This window comes from Cupressus sempervirens, chromosome 5 (genome assembly GCF_028749045.1).
Source record: "Cupressus sempervirens isolate cs-2001-9-10 chromosome 5, ASM2874904v1, whole genome shotgun sequence".
Lineage (NCBI taxonomy): Eukaryota > Viridiplantae > Streptophyta > Pinopsida > Cupressales > Cupressaceae > Cupressus > Cupressus sempervirens.
Genome location: NC_143122.1, coordinates 572,345,166 through 572,360,803, shown reverse-complemented (window position 1 = coordinate 572,360,803; position 15,638 = coordinate 572,345,166). Strand labels below are relative to the sequence as shown.

General features: G+C 37.2%; 1 protein-coding gene across 1 annotated transcript in view; it reads left to right on the top strand.

Annotated features, from left to right (window-relative positions):
- Positions 1-981: 981 nt before the first annotated feature.
- LOC149557222 (Pentatricopeptide repeat (PPR) superfamily protein) overlaps positions 982-15,638 on the top strand; it is a 29,104-nt gene continuing 14,447 nt past the window's right edge. The window contains exon 1 of the mRNA XM_089831941.1: positions 982-1,833. Coding sequence (XP_089688067.1) covers positions 1,186-1,833 — 648 coding nt within the window. The 5' untranslated portion in view covers positions 982-1,185. The remainder of the gene's footprint in view (positions 1,834-15,638) is intronic.

Genomic DNA, 15,638 nt, shown 5'->3' with positions numbered 1-15,638 from the left:
TCTAAAAACTGAGTAAAATGGATGCACATCGTTGGCCTAGTAGGGTGGTTGATAGAGAGTTGGCTTGTCGGAAGAAGACATAGAAGAAATAAAATGGTAAATGGTTCAACAAGTAGAACATTGACTACCAAGAGTGCCTAGAAAATAATTCTAAAATAAAAAAATGGGTGGCAAGAATAATTAGATCTGTCATGTGGGCAAACCAGTTAGGTAGAAAAAAAAAGCCTATTATGTCAAAGAATTTAATCCCACATGCGAACATGATGACAAAGAATATTTAGGAGCCGAGATCAAAGGAAAAACAAAAATCCTAATCGCTTAATTGAGATCTAATTCCCACTGTTTGAGATGTGAAACTGGTAGATGGAAGGTCCCTAAGGAAGAGTGGGAGGACAAAATTTGTAAATTTTGCAACGAGGGTGTGGCGGATACAGAGTGACACTATCTGAACCATTTATCGTTTTGTTTCTTCCATGTGTTCTTCCAACGAGCCAGTTCTTCGTCAACCACCCTATTAGGCTAGTGATGTGCATCCATTTTATGCATCTTCTTTAGATAGCTCAACAATCTAACAATTGCGGAGGCCTTCACTAGGAACATGCCTGCCTCCGCTAAAACAATTTCATATGAGACTATGGATTTGATTCCAAGATTAGTTGTAATGAAGTGTTTTTGAATCCTTTCAATTTGTTGCCATTTCTTTAGATAGCTCAACAATCTAACAATTGTTGAGGCCTTCACTAGGAACATGCCTGTCTCCGCTAAAACAATTTCATATGAGACTATAGATTTGATTCTAAAATTAGTTGTAATGAAATGTTTTTGAATCGTTTCAATTTGTCGCCATTAAAAATCTTTCATTCATTCATTCTTATGTAGATTCACAAGAAAAGAGAGAGGATGGAGAAATTACATCAAACTCACTAGAAGTTCTATGTAGGTCCCTTAGACTTATGGCCTCGTGGACGTCATTAAAATTCTATTCATTCATTCACTCTCCTTGTTTGGTGATCTTTTCTAACACCGATTTGACGATGCAGTCTACGAGAAGAGTGAACTGAAACCTGAAAGCCGAACCGAGGATGACTTCTCGCTGTTCGCCGGAAGAATACAAAAGCCAAAAAAAAGAAGGAACACAGACAAATATCAGTCGTATGCTAGGCTTACATGTAGCTGAAACTTTCTATGAAAGCCTCAAAGTTCTTGATCGCCATCCTGAATCGTCCTCCGTCTCTTTTACCTCAGCTAGCCTTATCAAGCAAGAGATCGGTAAACACTAGAATCACTTTTTCTTCATCTGAAGAGGACAGCGATGGTAATGGGAGAGAAAAGATCCTGTCCGAAGCCTCTGCATCAGCCTCGGCCTCGGCTTACCGCGCGGCCATATATCACATCTGTACCATCGTTCGGTCGGACTCCGTGTACATGGAGCGCTCTCTCCAAAATCTAAACTTGAAACTCACCTCTGAACTCGTATGGCGCGTTCTCAAGGACTGCGCTGCCCACGGCAAAGAAGCCTACCGCTTCTTCAACTGGGCGAGGCACCAGCCCTCATACGATCCCACTACAATAGAATTCGAGGAAATGATTCAAATTCTGGGCCGCACCGAGAATTGGGATGCAATGTGGAAAACCCTAAACGAAATGCGGCGCGGGGGCTATGCTTTGACGGACAAAACCTTTGCGCTAATGATTGAAAGCTATGGAAAAGCGCGCCTTGTAAACCGCGCGGTCGAGGTGTTTAACCGCATGAAAAGCACCTTCAATCGCCCCCAGACGACGCCGGTATATAACGCTCTTCTCCGCGCTCTCTGCGAGACCCGGAATCATCAGGTAGCTTAAATTTGGGACTGGTTTGAACCAATTCTACATTTTTATAAGCTCATGAGTGTTCGCGCTTCTTAAAGAAAATTCAATTTTTATTGGAGCTTTCTCGTAGAAGAAATTATTTCTCTATATGAAATTTTCAATGTTTTTGAAGCAGTACAAAAGTAAAAACTAAACTCAGCAACGTGTTTCATTGATTCTGATTCTGTGAAAATTAAAAGGAAAATATAGTATTTTTTAAAAAGATTGAGAACCTCTTCAGTCAAGAGAAAATGACTGAGGGCATCCATTGGTCTCATTTCTTATGATTTTTGTCTTTGTACTCCGCAAGACATGATTCCATTTCCAGTGGATTTATTTGGAATTATTCAACTACTTCATCAGTAAATTAAAAACGTTACTAATTGTTTTTAATAATTTTTAAGCGTTACTAATTGTTTTTTATCATTTTCAAGTTGATTATCTGCTTTTTCGTAGACGGTGAGTCTGATTAAGCAATTCTCGAATTTCGAATCTCACCTGTAAGAATCCGCGATTGAAGCTGTAGGCTGGGCAAGCTTGACCTCGGCCTGTAATCCTCTCCATTACTCGTTAGTTTCAACTATCAACATGCTACCTAAAATAGGTCACTGACAAATATTGGCCACCGAAATTATCTCTGTTAGGGTTCACCGGCTTATTTAGAGTAGTTGAAAATTGACCTTTTCAACTTATTGAAATAAATTTTATACCCAATTTGATAAGGTAAATTTGTCTTTATTTTTCTAAAATAGTTGTCTCTCAGCTGGAAATTAAACCAGCAGAGTATTACCAGCATTGCCATATGAAAAGTCAGGAGTTTTCGCACACTGATCACTTTAAAGGCAAATTGAATTTTATTATTTTCTTTTATCGAGTGCCAAATCTCAGTAAAAATCCGTGTTAATGTCTATGCCATCATCTCGCCTGTAGATAATGTTGTCCTATATCCCTTGTACTATGTCCCCGAGTTATCAGGTGCGGAAGTACTAGGGTTTTCGGTTTTAGAGGCTACTAGCTGCAAATTGGTTGGTTTCTCATTTTTATATTTAATTTAGATTGAGAATTTGTCATCAGCTCCGCCCAAAATGTAGCTTTCCTTGAAAGACTATGGTAGCCAAAACTTTAGAATATTTGCCATGTGTAAGGTCAAGAATTTTGTAAGTGAAGAAACTTTAGGGTTTAGTTTAAAGTTCCGAATGGTCGCAATCCGGCCTTCTTTTATTATTAATCTTGTCTGCACGTTAACGTTTAAATATTTAATTTTATTTGCATGTTGAAAGCTCATTTCTTCTATTTCTTTACCCACTTGAAAACTAAGTTAATCTTTCGATATAGCAGTTTTAACTGCCCATAGAACAATTTCTGTTTAGAATTCTCTTCACCATAGCTTGTGCAATCTACAGAGTTTTTTGGGGTAGGGAGAATTTGGTGTTTAGGGCTTACTACGTGCTAGTTGACAGTTGATTATTTTATATGTTTTTGATTCTGGCTTAGTTTAATTGGTAATATTCATAAATTCACTGTTTTTTTTCATCTATCCTCATATTGTAAAACTTATTTTGATTTCTGTATAAGTCTTAAGATCAGTTTTTATCTGAAAATTCTTCAGACTTTGAGGAGTTGGGAGGTTTCTTAGAGTGCTTTGTGGAAAAGGACTTTATCTCAATCTGCTTGCAGGGAACCCTGCTCTATGACATCTTCCGCTGTGATGGCAAGGACAGGACTGTTAAGGAAATGTATAGTGGCTAGTTTACTATTTCTATGGACTTTGTTGTTCCCAAAGTACAGGGAATTTTTTTAGATTTCTCTGCAAAAATTACATTTTCTTTTAAAAATAAATGATCCAAACAGTGCTGGAAAATGTATCATAACAGAAAAACTTGAAGAAATCAGCTTCTGTTGATGGTTAAAATTCTTCTGGTGTTGAGGAGAATGATGCTGTCATTGGAGATCTATAAATAGCTATGTTGCCCCAAGTTTCCGGTATGTTTTTTTAGCGGAGCAGGGGATGGCTGGGGACAGCACGTGTGTGTAAAATAGGGGAAATTTTAAATATATAAAGAAATCTGAAATTTTCAAATATATTCATATGTTATAACATAATAACAATCATCATAGCAATATAGTAACATTGATAAATCTAAAATCAATATCTCTTTTCAAGTGTAACATATCTTTTACACTTGATCTCATATGGGCATCAACTTACAAAATGATCTAGTACAAGTGAGACAAATGACCCACTTATCCACTTTCTATAATGGAAAATGCAATACTACGCCTCTTGGGCAGAGAACCAGCGCAAAACAACAATATTCAGTTCCTGAAATCTATGATCACGTTCATTAGGCTGTCTAATGCACTTGTCAATTCTGGTTTACTGATTATAGCTTCAGTGTTCACTTGGAAGATATAAATTCTCTTGGAATTTTTCACTTTATTTTTCTTCTCCTTGTCTCTTGGTCATTTTCAATGGACTGATCAATTATAACTTCACCATAAGTCAGAATCTAAGTTGCCGGTTCGGCTTTTGGTACATATGCGAGTTTAAGATTCGGGTTTGAAATTTGTCCATTTTCTTTTTTGGGTTGGGTTTGATTTGTTTTGGGTTTATCTGTACAAGATATTTTTTTGTTTTAAAAATATATGTAGGCATGTATATGCTGCAGCAAAGAAGTTCATACTAAAGAATAATTCGATATTGTGTCCAAATAATAATATCATTGTGGCAATGTGCCTACCCCTTCTTAAGAATTAGCAGGTTGCCCTTTTATTTCATCCCCACTGAGATGATACACTCAGCAATTATAAAAATATAATTGCCTCCTTTCTTAACTTCACGTTCAATATTGAACAAGCGATAAATATGTAGTTTTCACTTTATTGGAGATAAATACTTTGATTAAGAAATCAATGACCAGTGATTCTTTCCATGATTGGATAAGAAAGAGCATATGAATTGCACATCATGTGACTTAACTGATGTTTTGCCGCTGCAGATGCCTTCTGAGGTTCACAATCCATAACATCATAGCCCTGCAGTAACCTGACATACATGGTCGATACCCCAGTAACTACTATTTTTGCATTTTTAGCCTTGATTCCTGTAGTTGGCTACTAATCATACCATTTCTGCTATATTTGTCTTGTGCTGAGCTTTGCCATGAAGTCAACCACTGCACCAGCATATGGAGGTGCAAACAAGGCATTTTGACCTGTGTGTTCAAGCCATTAAGGGTGTGCTGTATTGGAAGACATTGACGAATTCTTCCAAGCTTCTATAAACATTTTGACTTGTCCATTTAAGCCATTATCCGTGTGTGCAACCCATTTTGGTTCACTTGTGTTAAAGCGAAATATTTGTAAGAAGAAAATCATTTTTACAGAAAACATTTATGAAGTGAACTCGATTTGAAAATTTGCTCTTAAAATTCTTAATTTTTCTGATCACAACCTATAAATTTCTCATTCGTTTGGGGTCAAATTCTGATTGTTAGCCCTCAAGCTTGATTGCTCTATCTTCAGCAAGTTTAGTTTCCTTTGAATGCCCATAAGATGTTTGATTTCCTATTTCTTCTCTTATTTTCGCTTGACCAGGCCTGGTCTGCTTTTCGAATTGAGGTTCTGGATTGCATATGTGTTTGAAATGGACCATTGAGTCTCTTATTTATAGGGGGCCCTCTCAAAGCTTTTGTTCACTGGGGAAAAATAAAGGACAACCTGGCTTTAAATTTAACTTGCTTGCAATTTATTTAACTCTTTTTTCTTGGTTGACTGACTTGCATTGGGATTCATTTTAACACCTCTCTTTCAAGTGGCCGACCAGGCTTGCAAATTGTGCAACTCTCAATCAAGGTTGCACATCTCAACAGGAAATTGGAAATTAGATCCAAGGGTGGTTGAAATTTCGACCCCTCTTGGAATTTTGTTCCAAGGGAGGTCAAAATTCCAACCTCTCTTGGAAATCTTGTTAAAAAATATTGCAAGTCCATGTCCTCTCAAAACAATTGAATTTCCATTTCAACAATTCAGATGTTTCACTTGCAAATCAAATTCTTCTTCCATTTTAGAATTTTCATTTTAGGCATGCTAGATATTGTTCAGATTATATGAAATTCTAAGCTCAAGTGTTTGGATTCTTGCTTCAGATTGACCTTGAAAGTGCACTCAGATTTCTAATTAAATTATAGTAAGTTACCCCTGTTTGTTTAGCTGGTAAGTTGCTTCACTGACACAAGTTCCATCCAATTTGTTTTTTTAAAAAATATATTGAATACAATGACAGTTTCCAACTCAAACTTGAGAAGTTTAATGCACAGATTTGCCACTGGAAATGAACAGAATATTAACTTTCCAATTGACAGTTCACCAGTAACAATACTTTTGGCTCCCTTATTCACTCAAGGTCATTCATAGAGAAAGAGTTTTAATTATGTTGTCTAAACAGATCTACTGTAACATGCATCCAAGATTAGTTCGATAGGGTCCAAGGAAACAAGATGCCTGACTTGAAAACCTCCGTCAAGTACCTCCAGCAGAGATAACTTAAAACTTGATGCATTGGCAGACTACGATACTTCCAGCAGTTACCGGACCTGTGAGTATTCAGCTTCGGGAGATCACAGAGAGACATTTACTTCTTTAAATTCCTTTTCGCCACATAGTTGCTCCTTGGATGTGTAATTGAAGATAGTCTGCAGAAACTGTGTATGGTACAGCCATATTTTGGTCCAACAGTGCCATTTTGAGTTCCTTACAGTCACACAAGGCGTGCGGTCCTAAGTCAACTCCACTAAACAACAATTTGATGAAGCTCTGAGTCGTAAGTTTACCCACACTCCCTGTGACTGCGATAATGTGACGAAGCTCTGAGTTGTATGGTACTTTCTTCGTCACCGGTTTTGGAGTGCACAGCACCCTGTTTCACCCAACTCGCTTCTCCATCTGTGTCTCCCTCATTCCATGTTGTACCAAGTAATAATATCGCCTCAACAGTGTTACCATGCGGTGACCCTCCTGGTTCTCACTGGGTTTGTGAGGACTGTGATACCCTTCAGCAAGGTTTTGCAACCTTCGTTGCCTTTCTATCTGTTGTTGTATTCATAAGGACTGTCTCATTCCAGCTTCGTTTTCCTCTGAGCGTGTCCCCTTATGACGCCTTCTGTGCTTATTTGGGAGGGACATTCATTTTTAAGATTACCGGGTGTACCACTTTTGTTTGTATCTCTAGGTTCCTCCTCCTGTCGGTTCCTTTCGTAGAAATGTTGCAGTATTTGTTGCTTTCGTTGTTCTCTTTGGACCACCTCTCTTTCTCATTCTATCAATTGAAGGGAAATGAGAACATCCTAGAAAGCCATCTGAGATCAGTATGCACATCCTGTATCCAATGATTTCTTCAATAGCTTCTAATAAGCAAATACAAGCACATACTACTCTGCCATAAAAGTGGAAACAGACAGTTGATTTCCCACAATTAAAACCTTGAAGGAAAGTGATTGCAGTCTACAGATCCAACAAACTTTAGCAGCATTATGACATATAAAATTAATATATTAGAAGCATCAAACTAGAAGAATGAGACATAATAGGAAACATAGATTAACATGGGGAAAACCCTTTTAGATAAAAAGCCCCACAGTCCAAAACATTGAGCTGATGTATTATTCAGCAATAACAATACATTTTCAGGCTCTAAGCCTTCACACAGAGATTTACATCTTGTTCTATCCTAGAGAATATCCAGCAGCACAACCCTATGAAATAAACTACTTCACTCTCTCTAACACTCTGTAATCAGAAAAGGCACCAACATATATAGAGCCCAACACAAGAGGTAGGTACCCATTGTTTCCAAAACTGTATTCAACACATAAGAGGTCAGTTGTCTCACAGCATAAGTAACTTGCTAATTTCATGACACATTGCTCATAGCAACTTCCATGGCAACAACACCTACCTCATCCATAATGGTCATCTTGCCAAATACAATGCGAGTACAACATAGAAATTACCATGACCAAACAGGCACCTTCCTTACCTTACACCATTTGTCAAAAGTGAACTACATCATAAATGCCTGTTGCTATAATACAACTCCAATGCACAAAAGAAATTGCCAACTATGACTCTTTAGTTTACATAGGAAATTGCCAAAACAATTTCCGGAAATATAAGACAATATCTTCTCATAACTTAGAATCTTCCAAGTGAGTGCAATATTCCAAAAAATAAGGAATATGCCCTCTCATCACTTGCCATGTAGGATGCCATCTCACCGAGAGGTCCCACAAAGTGAATGGCAACTTAGGAAATTAAGATAAATCAATAAATCAGCATGTTAGGACTCTAAGGTTGAGACACCTTAATCCCAACATTCTTCCACTTGTTGAAGACCTGTCAAGAGTCTATAACATCAACTTCAAAGGAGTCGAACTGATGAAACTATATCATCACAACCATCCATGAAACCACACAAAGCTCAGCACATACTCTTGTTCTCCATCCAAACACCTGTCCAAACAACACAAGCATAAGATCCTTGTGATAAAAAAGGCAACAAAATATTGCCACCACTCCACTGCACTCATGAGCTATATAGAAGCATCAACAACATCAACTTCTTAGCTCAACATCATTGTGAAGTAATCCTCTAGAAAACAAGAGACAACATTGGTCCAAACACCAACCAAAGTAATTGCTCCAATGCAATTGTTAAATCCACGAGATTGAAAATAGCATCCATAGAAAATGCTAATCCATCCAATCACCCATACCTCAAAGGGATCCAACATTAGTAAACCCATGCCAACAACATAACCAACCCATAAATTGCAACCTTTAGCTCCATGTGCAAATCAGTTGATAAAGACCAAACACATACAAGAACTCACACTGCATGGATAATGTCAAATCTGAAAGGTCTAAGGGATATCGAGTCTATTGATAACAACACAAAAAAAGTGTAACCATGCAGTACAAAGGACCATTTACAAAGATATGCAAAATCATGTAGCAAAAATTGTTGCGAGATACATCTCTCTCATCCAGTCTCCATAACTCTCCCATGTTCTCCACGTCCAACAAAGACAAGAGATAAAGGATCCATCATGTCGTCACCAAAAAACAAAGAAGTACAAGTGATAACATATGACCACAAAGGAGTGCCCACCATAGCTCCAACTAAGATCTCATAAAACGATGTTATGTGAACCCAAACATCCAAGAAGATAACCAAGACCAAAGAGAGAACCTGCAAATCATAAGCATGTCGCGCATCCTTCCACAAACACCTATAAATGTTAACTGTGCCAAGTATGATTTCCTTCACAACCCCAAGAGAAAAGCCATAACAACATCCAAAACTGTTCAACCTCAAGAGATCAAACATAGCATGATATCATGAATTTACATGGATGTAAACCTCTCAAAGAAGATCAACTACTCCATTTCAGATTTCATAAAATCAGCCCACTACCATCTCCTATCGTCATCATAAATGAAAATACACTTCAAGGAGATAACCATGCTATCCATCTCTCACAATCAATCCTCCACAACCATCTAACTGCAGCTCAGGATCCATGAATATGAAAGAAAACATTAAGCACCTGAAAGTAGCATTGGGCAATACCTCTCAAGTGATAAACTGCCGAGTAGACCAAGAGTCTCTATTGAACTCGTCCAACCAAGGTGTAGGCTGCTTGGAATTTCTGCTGAATTCTCACTCATAGGTCTCTATTGAACTCGTCCAAACAATCTCCTCATAGGTCTCTATTGAACTCGTCCAACCAAGGTGTAGGCTGCTTGGAATTTCTGCTGAATTCTCACCAAGAGTATACATCTCAACAACATGTCTCTAATATCAAGAGAAATCTAGCCTCACCTAAGTCTCCAAGTATCCACGAGCTTAATCAATCAGTCCATGTCAACCTTTGAATGCAACACAACACTATCATGAAGTATCAAGCAAATTATCAAACTACTCAATACCAGGAAGTAAGAGTAGATTAATGCATCATTGTTTATGATTCATTATTACATCCAGTGATGCATCTGAGTAAAATGAAAGCGTTATATCATCACTGAATCATTTATAACATGTTTGCTCAATGTTAAGATGTGTTGCAAGGTGTGTGCCCTTGGTCTTCTTATGTTGTGCAGCACAACTCTCGGGTTTGTGACATGGCTTAACTGCCCCGTGTCTATAATGCTAGTGATTGTATCGGGCATTAACAAGTCAATCATTTGGTATAACAGCAACCAATAATTGGTACTAGAGGTTGGGTCACAAGTTTGAACCCTATGCTTGCGTTGGGGTGGGGATGTTGCAGAATGTGCATCCTTGGTCTCCTTGAGTTGTGTAGTGCAGCACTCTGGTTTGGAACATGGCTTAATCGCCTCCTGTGCCTATAAGTTTAGTGGTTCTATTGGGCATTAGTATGTCGATCTTTTGGTGCAACAACCACCAATAAAAAGGTTTGAAGAAATTGTCTCAAGAGATAACTGTTGTCATCTGTAGTATTTGAATCAGCTATGTAGAGGTTATTGCAGTCAGTCGGACTTGACTTAGTGACAGTTATTGGAGTTAGTCTGCATTTGGGTATGGCTGTTGTGGGTTGCATATATGCTCATTTTGTTTGATTTTTAGTGCTTATTCAGACTTACCTGTAAGAAACACCCTTGATAATTAAATCTGAACCCAGAAAGTAGGAGAGATTACCCACTACAATGTATTAACATACAACTGTCTATAGTCTTTTGATGGGCCTCTATTCTCTTCTTGAAGACAATAGCTTGGCCTTTAAAGTGGAGTAATGCTCTAGGACTTGGGATTGCTGTTTTGGGACCTAACTAGCCGGTCCTTCCTTCTTAAGAGAAGATTGTATGGGAAGCTGCTATGTTGGAGGGAATATCAGATAGTGAAGCTATGCAGATTCCTTCCTTTGAGGAATTTTGTAGATTCTGCTTTGAACTGAGGAAGGGTATAAGAATTATGGGATAAATCACCAGTATGCCGAATTTCAAATTGGCTTACAAAGGCATAATGGAATATCCTTAGGGAGATAGGAACAAGGTTGATTTCTATGTTCCTTGAATGCAACTAAATCTATAACATGTATCTTGGGGCCAATTATTTGAGTGCAGTATGCCTCTGGGTGAGGAAATCATGGGTCCTATTGAGATGATTGTAAAGGAGCATCAATTTCCTTGACAATCATAGAAAATAAAGAAAGCAAGCTTTGGATGTATGGATAGATCCATGTTGCCAGATGGAACAATTATTGACAGGTTGAATAGTTTGTGTGATGATTAAATGTTTTTTTGAACCTCTTGATCAGTTGTTGGATAAGTTAAAGTTGCAATTCATATGTTGTTGATTTAGTCTGGTGAGCCCATGTGAGCAGATGGACCAAATTTTGGTTGTAGATAATGGTTGTGGATTCATTGAATCATTCAACAAGCAGAAACAAAAAGGATACAAGTCAAATGAAAATTTAAATCCAAAAAAAGGATTTAGCAATTTGACAGAAAAATCTGCAATCAAAGATTTGATGGCAAGGAGTCTTGAGTTATTAATTACATGATAATTGTACCAGACATACGAAGTTGGCGGAAATAGCCAAAATGAAAAAAACAGCCAGAACCTCAATGTGCATCACAGATGAATGCTGACTTCAAAATAAAAAAAATCTGAGATCAGGAAGGACTTTGACAGTAATAAGAAATCTGTTATAAAGCTCACACTGATGTGAATGCTGGTTGTAGCAAGGGGACATAGACTAAGTACCTTAAATGAGTACTTGCATATATTTAGAATATCAGAGAATGGAACAAAAGGTTTCAGAAAAAAATCAGCATTTGGCAGCAGGGAAACAAGTTTCTGCAGCAAAGACAGGTCCAACAAGGGGAGAAGAATGGATAGAAAAAGGGATTTATCATTTCATGCTTTTGCTGAAAATGCAGTAGTGGGTACAACTGGTTATGATTACTATGAGGTTAAGGCAAAAGCATTGTTCTCGAGCTACATGAGGAAACATATCAAAGACTTTTAGCAATCTGAAAGTTGAAGACATACAAAAACATGCCAAAGGTTAGATTGGTAGGACATGATATTTAGCTGACATATCCAATTTAGGAGTGTTGATTTACATAAGGGAAGCATTTAATTATAAACAACATTTAGTGTTTAAAACTTTAAAGCAATCCATCTACTTTTTATTTTACATCTTTCAGCCGTTTTCGCTATCCACCAACTTAATTCATTTCCATATGCATTTTGCAGTTGCTTCAGCTGTAATCTACTTCTAATTTTTCCTTTTGGTCAACCATTTTATAGACTTGAGTGTTTTATTACATTTGGTGTTCTGATCATTTATCATCTGGGTTCTGTCTTAATGTCAATAATCCCTCATTGCCCAGTTTTCTTAGTGTGCTCAGTTCCCTTTTCCTGCAGCCACTCTCCTTTTAGATTATCAACTGGTTCTTGGACAAGCAAGACCATGGGTTGATTTTGAAGGTGTTGAAGAGCTGGGTCCGGATCAGGATGTTAGAGTGACCCCTAGGTCCAATGTATCATAAGCATTTGTAATAGATTTAGTCTCTATTGCTTTGTCTTCTGTTATTTTTTCTTCCACGCTTTGGGTAAGGAAACCTCCGTTATTTTACATGCTCAGTCATCATTTCATTCCTAGAACAGATTTGTCTTGATTTTTGTAAACAGACACTTTTTGAAAATTTGGGTTTATGGTTTATTAGCTAATCCCTTGCTAGTTTTCATGCTTGTATACTTGACTTAAAAGGGGATTTCTTCCTTTTTTCTTTATTGGTAAATGTGGGGTTTTTGTAAGCCCCCACAATTGCCAGTGCCCACACAGGGGACTGGTCTTTGGGCATATCGACACTCACTTTCTCCCAGCTACTAAGCCTAGTTGCTGGTGCAGGGGCACCTCGGTAAGGCTAAATGAAGACCTAGTGTTCCTAAGTTATTTTGGCTTGTAGTGGCACTAGCCACACCACTAGAGTAATAAAGGGACTAGCTAGGTCCTAAGTTGAGAAGTGTTAGGTATAGGAAGGCATATTAGGCCTTAGTTGCTCTTAGTTGCAAGATTTGTCCATTTTAGGTCAAATAGGCTAATTGTGTGACTTTGAGGGCAGAATGGCCAAATAAGAGGATTAAGGTCCTTTTAAAATGTTTGAAGTCCTTTTTAGGCTTTTGGTGAAGTTTGGTAGCCTTTGGGACAAGTTTGAGTGCAACATTCAAAAAGATGTAAAAGTTGCTCAAAAGTTAGTCAATGTTGTCATAGATAACATTGACAACTTTTTGTTGCATGAGAGCAACTTCGTGGATGAGGCTTGATATCTGTCTGAAACAGTTAGTGTTGACTTTTGGTCAAGTATTTAAGGCTTTTCTCGACCTGATCAAGGGGTTGGAAGAAGTTTTGGTTTTGTGTGTACGGACTGTACAACAGCAATAACAGTTATAGTTCTTGGTTTTCTGAGTTTTGAGTGTTTTATTGGATTGAATGAAGTGTGATAACCAGTAGAAATGTTAGTGTAATTCCTTTCTAGATTCTATATAGTGTTAGATTGTCATTTTGTGGATTTCTAGTTAGTTGGTTAAATTATTTTGTTTCTTGCCAGTCTGCTGTCCCGAACCAGGCAGTTGGCCAAAATGGGGTCATAGAGCCTCTTACCCCCGTAGGATCTGTATAGGCTTTTGGGATTAGGACAATGACTCCATGTACATATTGTATAGTGAAGGAGGGGCCCTGGAAAGCAAGGATGGTGTTTTATTGGTGATGCCCTAGGCAAGCCATAGTTGCATGGCTAGGGACCACAGTGAGTTACAGAGGTGTTAGGAGGGATTGAAGATACATATAGCTTCAATCAAAGCTTCAAGGAAGGTAGAGGCATGAACATAGAAGTCCCAATCTCAATGGGAAGGTTTGATGAAAGATTTTACGAGGAGAAATTGATGTTTTTGTTGGAATACAAATACCACTAGGGGGGGCGGGGGGGGGGGGGGGGGGGGGGGGGGTGGTGAATTAGTGGTTTAAAATACTTTTCAAAACTTGAAACAATTACAAGTTATAAAAATTTAACACATGAGCAAGATAGTTAATGAACAACAAAGTGATACAATATTTTAACGTGGAAAACCTCTTAGGGTAAAAAACCACTTTCAATACGAAATTTTATTGGCCTCTTGGGCAAATCTTTTAGAGCTACAATTCTGGGAAGCACCAACAACCTGTTTTAAAAACACCAATTTCAAGGAACACCAATCCCTTACACCTGAAGTACCAACTTCATGAATACAAGAAGCACTGACTTCCAAAATGAGCAAATGAGATATAAAGTCAGATGATCATCTCTGTTACAACACAAATCATGAATCACTAGTTTCAACTTCTTGTTGAAAACATAATGTAGGATATACTTCTATTCTTCTCAAAACATTCAATACCCAAATATATTTTCTTTTTCTATTAAAAGATCTAATCAAATACTGAAATGAATGAATGAAGAAGCAATATATATACCCTTCTTCTAACTTTGATAAACTTCTGCAATAAAAATCAAATCACAAATATGAAATAAGAAACATAAAGCATTACCCTCTTGTTTACTGTTAAAAATTTGCTTGCAAACTATTTAGTCTACAAGGAATTCCACACCAATCAAAACCACCTGTTGGATGTTTTAGAGGAATGTGTCCTCTACTTATAAACCAAGAAAGTCAAAATTTTGGAGGTAGGTACATACCCTATACTTCCATTAGACCAAAAACCGCTCAAAACTGCTAAAGCTGTCATAACAATTTGGTAACTATTACTGATAAACAAACTTTTTCTCTTTCCCTATATGTGTTCTGCAAAAACTAACAAAAACCCATTTTAGCTAACTCAAAGACTTTTTCAAAAAGGTATTATAGTTGGGGTCTATCTGATAAAAAACCTTGTTGACTTTCTCATAGACCAAAACTATTTTTTATAACCGTTTTCTAAACCAATGTGAACATTAAGTGTTAATTGTATAACACTTAAGTTTTTGTCTTGAATATGTTTTGAACAATATTGAAGGATATCAAATAAGATAATTACATGATGTTAAGCATATCATATGCTCATTATAATTTCATTATTGACATCAATGACAACAATCAAAAGACCAAATACCAAGGGATGTCAATACTAACTTCCACCTGTATATCCATGGGTACCTATATATCCTGTATTTGTACCTATACCTGTATATCCATCATGTAGACATCTTCATCTTCATTTTTCTCTCCCTTTGACTTCAATGACAAAGGAGATATACCAAGGTTTCAGTGTAACAAAAAGATAAGCAAAATATGCTCCCCCTCAAACCTATCACTCATTTATGAACTTATGCAAGAGGACAGAGGGATAAAACCTTTTTACAAACCAATCTAGCCTTGTTCCTTGATATCTCTCCGTTTTCATCATGTTTATTTTTAAAGATCCATTTAGCACCTATTACATTTTTACTATGTTACCCCGAGTTTTCGGTACGGGGACGGTAGGGGACGGTTATATATATAGGGAAATTTTAAAGTATACATTGAAATTTGCAAATATACATGTCATTCATATGAAACTAAGCACAAAGCATGTCATTTAAAGAACCATAACATACATTTGATTGCCATCTAGGAAATAATATCCGATTTCAGTACTCAATTGTTAAAATGCATATCAATATCAGTGAACAATGTCATAATGATAAACATGATAAATCTGAAAAATTTAAATCTAAATATACCT